We start from the raw sequence: 12,241 nt of genomic DNA, 5'->3' as shown, positions 1-12,241 counted from the left end.
GGAGAAAACTCTTAGGAGTCCCCTGGGCAACAAGGAGATCAAACCAGTCGATTCTAAAGGAAATCAACCCTGAATACTTATTGGAAGAACTGATGCTGAAGCTGAAGCTCCAACACTTTGGCTACCTGACGTGAAGAACTGACTCATTAGAAAAGACCCTGATGCTGGGAAAGATTGAAGGCAAGAGAATAAAGGGGAGACAAAGGATGAGATGGTTAGATAGCATCACCAACTCAGTGGATATAAATTTGAGCAAACTCTGGGAGATAATGAAGGAACGGAAGCCTGGCATGCTGCAATCCATGGGGTCGCCAAGAGTCAGACACGCCTTAGTGACTGAACAACAACAAAAACCTCTTCACCCTGCTCAGTATCTGTCTGTCCATATATGTGCTCATCTGTGCAGTGAAGACGGCAACTCTGAAAGGATACCAAAAGGTATCCTCGTCTCGTCAGGGTCAGGACTGTTCAGCGGGTAGCAAAGCTGAAAGTGAGAATTCTCACTTTAAATATTTATATTATGTCTTTTGAGTAATGTAAGCATATTATTTCTTTTAATTTCATTTTAAAATGCTTTGAAACTACTCTGGGTTTTCCCTAGAAATACAGGCTATTTCAAACCCAGCTGGATTAATCTATTTTATTGAGTCCATTTCTGACCCCCGGAGAAGACCTGGTATCTTTTTTTATTTTTCTTTTATTTCATTTCACTTTACCAAATGTTATTAGGTCTTCCCATTCCCATACTTCAAGAGAGAGTTTTTTTGTTGTTGTTTTGTTTTTATGCTTGTATGGTGTAGCAGAACTCTTAAGAGAATAGGTTGGAGTTAGACATATCTGGGATCAAGTTCATCTCTTCCACTTACTGACTGTACGACCTTGAGAAAGCAACTTAATTTCTCTGGGCCTCATTTACCATATCTGTAAATGGGGATAATAACCTCCCCCTGAGTTTGTTGTGAAGCTTCAGTAAGATAGTGCAGATTCTAGGCAGTTCTGGGGATAATGTGATATTAAGTTCAAAATACAGTGACTAGCCAGTGGGTTCTCATGACTGTTAACCTCTCACACTCTGAGTAGCCACAAAATCCATTTCTATTCCTGTAATCTCTGTTCTAATATTTACAAAACTGACATTCCATGGAATCCAACCATACCCCTTCATAAAGATATCATCAGACTTTCTTCCAACCCTGGTATTAGTGGATCTAGATGTGTTAGGCATATCTTGTCAGAGTTTATGCTTTCTAGAAAGCGATCAAGTCATCTCATGATTTATGGAGCAAATTAACTGGAAAAAACAAAACAATAACAAAAAAGCAGAGATGGAGTCTAATATGGAGATAATGGTATTGAAACTTAGGAAATGACATTTTCAATTTCGAAATCATCACAAAATTAAGCCACAGGCATCAGAAACATAGAGTTGAACCCAAAATCAAAATGAAAAGATTCCAGAATTAAAACAACAAAAACAGTTCAAGACCACACAGGGGAAAAGCTTCCCAGTGTTTTCTTCAGGACATAATTTCTCTTGTCCACAAATTTGGAAAATAGAAGATATAAGGAGAAACGAGTAGAAAGAACACAGTGTGTGCAAATATTGGATTTGAATTCCTGCTTCTCTATCTCAAGTGTATTAAATAAGGAAGCAAAACTCAGTGTGTGTTTGTGATCTGTAGTCATGAGCCCAGAAGTACACTGCTGGAGTTTTCTGACTTTTAATGATAAAGAACCCACCAGCCAATGCAGGAGATATAAGAGACCCAGGTTCAGTTGCTGGGTTGGGAAAATCCCCTGGAAAAGGAAATGACAGCCCACTCCAGTATTCTTGTCTGGAGAATCCTACAGACAGTGGAGCCTGGCAGGCTACAGTCCATCAGGTCACAGAGAGTCAGACACGACCGAATGACTTAGCACACACGCACACAAATATAACTTAAGCCAGACCACCTCGAAATGATGCCCCACTTAGTAGATGAGAAAACTAAATTGCAGCCAAGTCTAAAACCCAGGACTCTTGACCTTGATCTTTTGTTTCCGTCCATGCTGTTCTCACCTGGCAGGGAGCTCTGCCTTTGTGTCTCTGGTTCTCTGGAAAGCTTTGGAAAGTCTGGGGGTGAAGCTGTGACTTCATGGAGTAATCTTGTTGTCTGCTGTGGGTTTTCACTTTGGCTTTATATTTGGCCCATTTCCTTTTAGATTTTACCCACTATCACACAGCTTTGTAAGGATGTTTGATACTGTTTATCTTTTTTCCTCTCCTCAGGGTTTGATTCTGTTCTCCATGGGCCAGTTTTCCCTAGACAAAATATATTTGTGTTACCTATCAGAGTCCTGGTGGTACTGAAATCTACCTGAAAAAAAAGAGAGAGAGAAAGAAATTCCCTGATAAAGAAAAATTTAATATATGTTAGGTTTTTTTAATGTCATCATGGAAAAGATTCTATAACTCGTTCTTCACTAAAGTATGTGAAGTCTGTGTCTTCATAGTCATCAGGCATTTTGCATTTCTAAGCATTTTGTATTTCCATATTGAGTCCAGAAGGAGTTGATTGATTTTCACCCAATGTCATTCAGTACTAGGGAGCGTCAGAAGGTATTTGAAGTTTAATTTGTTGACTTCTTTGAGCAAACCTGTGGAGGAAACTTCTGTGCCAGGTATTCTGTGAGACCTTCCTTTGTGGTCCATGTCCGTTTATCTTTGTAGCAACTCCAGGTGGAGGGGATCATTAATCCCATCTTGTAGATAGAGAAATTGAGTCTCAGTAACAGCCCTGTGCCTGCGTGCTCCATCGCTCAGTTGTGTCCAATACTTTGCTGTCCCATGGACTGTAGCCTGCCAGGTTCCTCTGTCCACAGGATTTTCCAGGCAAGAATATTGGAGTAGGTTGCCATTTCTTCCTCCGGGCGATTCACTATCCAGGGATTGAAGCTGCGTCTCCTCTGTCTGCCTGTAGTAGCAAGCAGGTTCTTTACCACTGAGCCACCTGGGAAGCCCATCGTATCCCTAAGCACTATGGCTTCATGGAACCGTTAGCTACAGAATATTGGACTTTTATTAATACACTCTTCCAGGACCCTGGAAAAATTAGTTGCCACAGGAAATGTGTATGAATTCTCTCTAAAGAATGATGTGTACTGCAGTTTTGTTTTGTTTTTACTTCACATGGTTTTGCAGGGAAAATTCTGTTATGTGTTAAAGGGTATATTTTTAAGATCAACTCGTGACTCATAAAAATACAAAATGGACATGGCAAAGATATTGCTTAACTCGTTCATTAATGAGGAATCAGTAAGCTCTGATGATCCTTTCAAAGGAGAATGCTATGTGCCACACAGGCAGACAAGAAAATGAGGACGCAATTGTACCTCCAGTAGACAGAATTTATCTGTATCTCTGTGGCCAAGAGCCAACTGCAATACTACCAGACTTGCTTAAGAGCTGTGAATCAACTATGTGCAGAACAAGAAAAGGAATCTGCAAGGGGGTGCTTTACAATTTCCAGGACTCCATTAAGAGCCATCCTGTGATTTATTTTTTCTTTTGCCCTCCTTTAAAGTCACTGTCTTCCCTGACATTTGTCTTCTTTAATATGTTGCCTTTTAAAATGAGCATGTGCTTTTCTAAAAGGAGGAGACACAGAGTGAATGACTTAGCTTGTCCCTGTGATGAGGCACACCACTGGTTTTCAAGCACTTGGGGTCAGCAAAATGCATGCTCCCCCAAATTTGCATTCAACATCAGGTTAAGAACCTTAGAAGTATTGATTTTCCCAAGAGTATATTCTTTTGTGTTAGGGTCCCCGTCTTGTGGCCTGAAGGTGATAAGGGATTAAGGTTCCTGGCACTCGTCTTTTCTCTCTGGATAAGACTGCCTCTACTTGCTGCCGCAGTCATTGCTTCTGGCCCTTCCAGGGTCAGCCCCTCTCGCAGTCTGAATCTCTGCTGCTTCTGCTGGCTGTGGCCCTCTCCCCACCCCTCACTCTTTTTCCTTGTTTTGTTGTTGTTTCTTCTCTATCCTGTTGAATTTTCCACCCTGGAATGTTTGTGTGGAGGCTGGTGTCACAGATACATCACCAGGGGCTCCACAATTCCTTTCTTTCCTCCTAGAGCGCTATCAAATCCTGATATAGGGGGTCAACTCTTAGCCATTTGCCTTCTTGTGAAGTGTTTACTGTTGGTTATGGCCACTTGTATATCCCCAAAGCAGTCTTTTTACTAAGCCCTATTTAGATTTGGAGTAATTCAAATGCAAGAGAGCTAAGGTTTTACACGTTAGTTTAAAGAACTTCTATTAACAGACCACAGCAGCCAGACATGCTGTCCAAATTGTTTTCTTTTCCATCCTTCCTAATACTGGGCCCACTGGATCAAATTTTAACTAGGCAAGAATTAGTAATGACATATACATGCATCTGTAGTCACCATTTCAAAGTTCCAAGTATAACAAATTTCATGGGTAAAGAAATTATGTGTTTGCAGGTGAGGTTATGAAGAAAGTGACTTGAGTACTTCACTATATTAGCAATTTATTAATTGGGATAACGTTATGTGTGTTTGTGTGCAGTCACTTCAGTCATGTCTGAATCTTTGTGACCTTGTGGACTACAGCCCGCCAGGTTCCTCCGTCCATGGGATTCTCCAGGCAAGAACACTGGAGTGGGTTGCTGTCGCCTCCAGGGGATCTTCCCGACCCAGGGATCGAACCTGCATCCCTTGTGTCTCATGCACTGCGGGTGGACTCTTTACCACTGAGCCGCCTGGGAAGCCAATGTTACGGGTTTTGCGGCTGTTGTCCAGTCACTCACTCATGTCCGACTTTTGGTGACCTCATGGATTGCAGCATGCCAGGCTTCCCTGTCCTTCACCATCTCCCAGAGCTTGCTCAAACTCATGTCCATTGAATTGGTGATGCCCTCCAACCATGTCGTCCTCTGTCATATCCTTCTCCTCTTGTCTTCAATCTTTCCCAGCATCAGGGTTTTTTCTAATGAATTGGCTCTTCGCATCAGGTGGTCAAAGAATTGGAGCTTTAGCTTCAGCATCAGTCCCTCCAATGAATATTCAGGACTGATTCCCTTTAGAATGGACTGGTTGGATCTCCTTGCAGTCCAAGGGACTCTCAAGAGTCTTCTCCAACACCACAGTTCAAAAGCATCAGTTCTTAGCACTCAGCCTTCTTTATGGTCCATCTCTCACATCCATACATGACCACTGGAAAAACCATAGCTTTGACTAGATGGACTTTTGTCGGCAAAGTAATGTCTCTGCTTTTTAATATGCTGTCTAGGTTTGTCATAGCTTTTCTTCCAAGGAGCAAGCATCTTTTAATTTCATGGCTGCAGTCACCATCTGCAGTGATTTTGGAGCCCAAGAAAATAAAGTCTGTCACTGTCTCCATTGTTTCCCTATCTATTTGCCATGAAGTGATGGAACTGGAGTTGACTCATTGGAAAAGACTTTGATGCTGGGAGAGATTGGGGGCAGGAGGAGAAGGGGACGACAGAGGATGAGATGGCTGGATGGCATCACTGACTCGATGGACATGAGTCTGAGTGAACTCCGGGAGTTGGTGATGGACAGGGAGGCCTGGCGTGCTGCGATTCATGGGGTCGCAAAGAGTCGGACGTGACTGAGCGACTGAACTGAACTGAACTGAACTGATGGAACTGGATGCCATGATCTTAGTTTTTTGAATGTTATGGGTAACTGTTGTTAATTTCAGAAAACTATAGGTTTTCATTCATTAGTGTCATGAAAAGGTTTGGGTTTTTTTCCCCCTTCTGAGCACTTTTTTTTTCTTTTATAAAGGGGTCATTATAGTTTTGACACCAGTATTTATCTCCAAATTTATAATTGTTGAAACTAAAACCAGTATTCCCTAAAAATCAGTTTGCCTTACAACAAACATTGCTGAAATAGACTATTTGATTAAGCTAAGAAAGGAGATGTAAAGACATAGAGGAGAGGCAGCGAGATAAGCAGATGTCAAATAGCAGTCACACCTATTTCTGTCAACTATCTTAAATAGTTTTGACGTTATGGTAATCCTTTATATATATATAAAGCATCATTTCTCATTAGTCAACAACATATATGTGTATTCTCAAACTCAAGTAAATCAGTGCTTCTAGCACTTTCTTCTTTGAGAACATTTATTCATATATCTCAGTTGCTTCCCAGGCACACCTTTGGTTCTATGTTTCATCACAGATCCAGACAGAGTGAAAGGTGGGTGTATGTTTAATCTCCCACTGTAGCTCAAGACAGAACCACTGCACCCTGCTTTTACACTAAATACTTGTATTATTGTCCTTTGAGGTTTTCTCATTGTACATATGTCTTTCCTCTTTATTTTTTAATGTTTACATTTTTTAAACAATTATAGTTAATCTGCAAAGTTATATTAGCTTCACATGTACAGTAGAGTGATATATATTGAATTACATATGTTCAGATTATTTTCCATCATAGACAGTTATGAGACAGTGAATATAGTTCTCTGTGCTGTTCAGTAGGTAGCACACATATTAGGGGCTTCCCAGCTGGCACAGGGGTAAAGAAGCCACCTGCCGGTGCAGGAGAGGCAGGAAACGTGAGTTCGATCCCTGGGTTTGGAAGATCCCCCGGAGTAGAAAATAGCAACCCACTGTCCTATAGTGAAGTATTCTTGCCATGAAATATTCCATGGACAGACTAGCCTGGAAGGCTGCAGTCCATGGGGTTGCAAACAGTCAGCCATGACTGGGTGACAGAGCACACTCACACATGTATGTTTATCTCATATCCTAGTTCATTCTCTCCTGCATCGTCTCTGGTGGCCCTAAGTTTATTTTCTATGACTGTGAGTCTATTTCTGTTTTGTAAATAAGTTCATTTATATAGTTTTTTTAGACTCCACACATATGAATGATATCATATCACTTAGTATGATAATCTCTAGGTCCATCCATGTTGATGCAAATGGTAATATTTCTCTCTTTTTATGGTTGAGTAATATTCCATTGCATACATGTACCTCATCTTTATCCGTCCATCTGTTAATGGATACTTAAGTTGCTAAATCTTGCTCTTCTAAAGAACTGGTTGATGACAATAAGAGAAACCACAGTCTGAGGTGCACTTCAAAAGAAGAAAACCACATATTTAACCAGGTAAAGAAGATATCTGTTTCTCTAGCTTAACAACAGAGCACCCACATATGTATTTAGGGCTCTCATTTTTCAGGTCAGCATGTTTTCATGGAGAAGTGTTTAAAAATAGTGAAGAAAGAGGGGCAGTTAACTTCTGCTTCTGTCAGACGTGTCAGGTACCAGGCACTCTCGTTGGCCTAGAGGGGTGATGCAGTGAATACGATATACAACTTCTGCTCTCAAAGTGCGTAGATTCTAGTAAAATAAGACAGACAATGAAAATGTAAGCAAATGATGAAGATTTCAGGAGCAAGGAAGTATGATGGTTAGCAGAGAATTTAAGTGAAGCATCGTTTTCAGATTTACATAAAAACCCTGGCTGCTGTGTGGGAAGAGATTGGGAAGGGGCTTGGATTGGGGCTGTGGTCCATGGAGATAGAGGGAAGTGAATAGAATTTAGAGAATTGGTGGAAGGTAGAATGGAAAGAACTTGGTACTGGACTAGGTAAGGGAGGGGATGGTATGGTGAACAACTCCCAGGTCTCTGACTTGAGCACATGGATAGAAGGGATGCTGTTAATTAAGATAGTAAAGAGTGGGGGAGTAGCAATCTGGGGACAGGAAGGAATCAAGGATTCAGTTTTGGACATGGTACATTTGAGATGCCTGCACAATAGCCAAGGAAAAGAAAATCCTTGAGTGTGTTTGCAAAATGAGTCTGGAAAGGAGGTCAGGGCTGAGTTGCAACGGTGGAGTCATTGGCCTGTGGGTGATATCTGAAGCCCTGAAAGTGGATGAGATCACTCAGGGACGAGGATTGTGAAGCAGAAAAATGTGGTCCAGGACTAGCTGTGAGATACACCAGACATTTCATCGATCTAGTGGAGGATGTAGCACTGAGAAACAAGCCTGAGCAGGAGTGGCTTGTTAATTTGCAAGGGAAAAAAGCAATCATATTTCATGATCACAGACCACACCATCCTGGCCAGCAACTCTCAGCCGCAACTCCCAGCTGGCCCTGAAAAGGCCTTCACTAATGGAAAGAAATGTACTGCATGTGTGTCTTCCCCACGGAGCAGGGAGCAACAGCTTCATCCTCATTTTCAAAGATGACTGTACTGGATATAATCCAGAGGGTAAAATGCAAGTGTGAAGCTGCTGCTGTATTTCTGGAGCAGGGTTTGAAGTTCCTCTGAAATGAATGTGAAAGCCTCAGAGATCAACTTCTCTGTCCTGGTTCAGATTTGGTTCTCAGTAAATGAGGAACAATCTTGCTTCATGGGCAGCAGCCTTTCTCTTGCAAGAAGTTAAATGTGCTACACCAGAGAGCTATTATTGTCCTTATTTGCAATTAAGTGAGACATTTAGATTTAATTTTAAAAAGTAGCCTACTAGAGGTACAAACTTGCAAGTCCAGCCTTGGAAAGAGGAGCACAAGAGAGTCTTTGGAACTCGAGCTCTCTCTGGTTTGGGTTATTTCAGAATGTATTGTATTGCCATTTCATAGGCATTGCAGTAAATTCCCGATGGGATGTTTCTAGACTGTGCCACATTCTAATCAATTAAAAACAGAATAGCTTTTCACATTTATATAAAATAAATTGCTGAAATCCTAGTTAGTTACTGTGTATCTGAAAGTTTGGGAGTATCCCTTCTTATATAGTATATGGGCTTCCCTGGTAACTCAGACAGTAAAGAATCTGCCTGTAATGCAGGAGATCCAGATTTGATTTCTGGGTCAGGAAAATCCCCTGGAGAAGGGAATGGCAACCTATTCCAGTATTCTTGCCTGGAGAATCCCATGGACAGGGGAGCCTGGCAGGTTACAGTCATGGGGTTACAAAGAGAAACAGAATAACCTTTCAACTTTATATAAAAAATTCCTGAAATCCTAGTGTGTCTGAAAATTTGGGGGTATCCCTTCCTATGTAAATCAGGTTTATTATTTGTAGAGGACTGTGTCTTAAGTTCAGTCATGGAAGATGGTCCTTGGTCTCATTAATTTGATAATACTAACTACATGAATGAGCTACATTCATTTTGACATAAATTCTTTAGTGTGAGGCCATGCACTCTTGCAAACCATTGAAAAGTAGGAATGAATAATGAACTACTACTTAAATGATCAAAGGATTAAAAAGCCTGAAAACTTTCAACAAGTTGGCTATTCCTCGTGCCTTTTCACTTTCCATTTCTTTCTCAAAATCTATTTCAGTTCTGCAGTTTCAGTTCATGTTTCACAAGTTTAAACATTGACATTTGTGAGAGGACCATCTCTAGTTCCATCAAGATATTCTTTCAGGGTGTATGGCCGTGTAAAGTTCTGAATGACATCCTGGTAATTAGGTAACTCACAGCTACTTGCACTGTATACCGTGAGCTACTTTTGGCCCTGATTTCAAATCTGACATGGCAGTTCCACATAGAGGGAGTTACTTCTTATAGACCTTCCCAGCCTGGACTTGGAAAGCAGCTACCTTTTTGTTTTCTAATGTTGCTAACATGTTCAAGCTAGAAATAATTTCCTAATTATTTCTAATAATATCACTGATGCCCTGACTCATTCCTGCATATCTGTATTTTTAAGCTTTTCATCTTTCATTACTGAGTGACCGCTTTCCAACACTCGGGCACCTCGGAGAAGAGGGAGGGAGTGCGGTTGTAGTGGAGAAGCATGCACAAAGTGGGGGAGAATTCTGGAGAGGAGAAAAACTAAACTTGGTTTGGGGAATAAACATTTATTGAGCATATTCACTGACTGGCTGTAGAGAGCATCACAGTGTCTTATTAATACTTAATACATACAACTCTAATGGTATGTTTAATCTCTGACCAGTTAAGTTAGGATAATTCCAGAAGTGAACTCTAAGGATCTGCTTTCTCAAAGTGTATTCTTCATGTGGCACATTTCATTGCTCATACCGAAGGGTTATTTCCTCAAATCATATAAAAATGTAAAGGGCACAGTGGCCATTCATTAGATATAGCAAGTGACAGTGAGTTGTCCAGAGAATATTTCTTTCCAACGCTCTGCTCTGGAGAGTTGACACTCAGTGTGGTTAGGATGATCAAACTGGTAGGTGCTGACCAGTGGCTCAGTAAATTTGACTTTTTGCAAATTTTGGACTACAGAGCAAGGTTTTCCTTTTGATTAGCCTCCAAATTGAATTTATCAGTTTATTCAGTATCTTGGCTGTGTCACTTTTTTCCTTTTACATTTAAAAGGATTTCTTTAAATTGTTCCCAATTACTGTTGCTCGGAGAACAATTGTGGAGTTGACTTTATATTCCTTATGTGATTCTTATAAAATTTAAACTAGGGAAAAACTGCATAAAAACTTACTCCTCGTGAGACATACTATCTTTATAATCGGAGCTCTTTAACTTCCTTTTTAAAAATTTTAGCTTTTTAAAAATATTATTGGAGTATAGCTGATTGACAGCATTATATTAGTTTCTGGTGTACAGCAAAGTGATTCAGTTATACATATAAATATATTAATTCTTTTTCATTTTTTTCCCGTATGGATTGTTACAGAATATTGAGTAGGGATCCCTGTGAGAGGGTACTTGGTGTGTAAGTCCTTAATTATCTACTTTATATATAGTAATGTGTGTGATAATCCAAAGTTCCTTATTTATTCTTCTACCCCCTCTCCCGGAGCCCTTTAACTTCTAAATGAAGTATTGGCTATAAAGCAGGAGGTATAAGTAAAATACTTGAATTGCCAGAAAATCTTCAAGATTATGCATAGCCATCCATTAATTTCATCAGTGAGAACCTAATTCTGCCCCCCAAATGTAGGAAAATTATTTTAATTCCTTTCTGAACCCAGAGCTAACGTTTAGTAGGTGGGAGGCCAACCAGAGTGGGAACATCAGAAGGAAAATACTCCTCCAGATGAGATTTTCAATTTGCTCCTCTTGCTGATCTTCACTGAATTTTTATCTCCCCCCTCCCCTTTTGTTTTCAGTGGCTACAGATGTCTTTAATTCCAAAAACCTGGCCGTTCAGGCACAGAAGAAGATCTTGGGCAAAATGGCATCCAAGTCCATTGCAACCACTCTTATCGACGACACAAGCAGTGAAGTGCTAGATGAGCTCTACAGGGTGACCAAGGAGTACACCCAGAACAAGAAGGAGGCAGAGAAAATCATCAAAAACCTCATCAAAACCGTCATCAAGCTGGCCATCCTTTACAGGAACAACCAGTTTAACCAAGACGAGCTGGCACTGATGGAAAAATTTAAGAAGAAAGTTCACCAGCTTGCAATGACGGTGGTCAGCTTCCACCAGGTGGACTTCACCTTTGACCGGAACGTGCTGTCCAAGCTGTTGAATGAGTGCAGAGAGATGCTGCACCAGGTCATCCAGCGTCACCTCACCGCCAAGTCACACGGACGAGTTAACAACGTCTTTGATCACTTCTCAGATTGTGATTTCTTGGCGGCCTTGTATAATCCCTTTGGAAATTTTAAACCCCACTTACAGAAATTGTGTGATGGTATCAACAAAATGTTGGATGAAGAGAACATATGAGCATGTGAGTTGAGGTTGTGACTGCTCATGATTTATTTGAAGATGGAGCGCTGCTGATTTATGAAGGAAAAAACAAGAAGAATGTTTTAAAAGATTACACATATTTCAGAAAGACTTTGCCCAATTCAGTTGTCAGACATTAATGGTAATGTTTTAAGAGGCTTGTTTTATTTGAAGAAAAATGTATTGCCAAATATTCTGGTTAAAAGCTTCCCAACAGTTAACAGATCCTGGGAAAGATGTATGATTGCATGATGCAAATACAGTTATATAAAGAAAGGTACATGTGGCTCCAAACCTCAAGACATCTTTTTTTTAGGGCAGTTGTTGTGTTGGTGGCACATTGGATATTTCTAACGTGTACAGAGTTGTGTATTTTGGTTCACCTTTATTCCTTACTATGTATGTGTACCTTTTTTAAAAAGCCAAGAACCCTCTGTTACTGTCATTTCTCCTTTTGAAACAATTCCATTTTCAAGTTTATCTTTTGTTAAAGATTCTTTTGTTAAAGAGTTTCTAATTGACATTCAAAAATTCCATCTTAATTAAGAACTAAGACATTCAA

General features: G+C 40.4%; 1 protein-coding gene across 1 annotated transcript in view; it reads left to right on the top strand.

Moving 5' to 3' along the window:
- Positions 1–11,676, top strand: part of TNFAIP8 (TNF alpha induced protein 8) — a 46,201-nt gene extending 34,525 nt beyond the window's left edge. The window contains exon 2 of the mRNA XM_052644173.1: positions 11,111–11,676. Within this exon, the coding sequence (XP_052500133.1) occupies positions 11,111–11,676 (566 nt within the window). The remainder of the gene's footprint in view (positions 1–11,110) is intronic.
- Positions 11,677–12,241: the final 565 nt, after the last annotated feature.

Source organism: Budorcas taxicolor, chromosome 7, assembly GCF_023091745.1.
Source record: "Budorcas taxicolor isolate Tak-1 chromosome 7, Takin1.1, whole genome shotgun sequence".
NCBI classification, from domain to species: domain Eukaryota; kingdom Metazoa; phylum Chordata; class Mammalia; order Artiodactyla; family Bovidae; genus Budorcas; species Budorcas taxicolor.
Note: the sequence above shows the minus strand (reverse complement) of the source record. Positions and strands in the feature narration are given on the sequence as shown.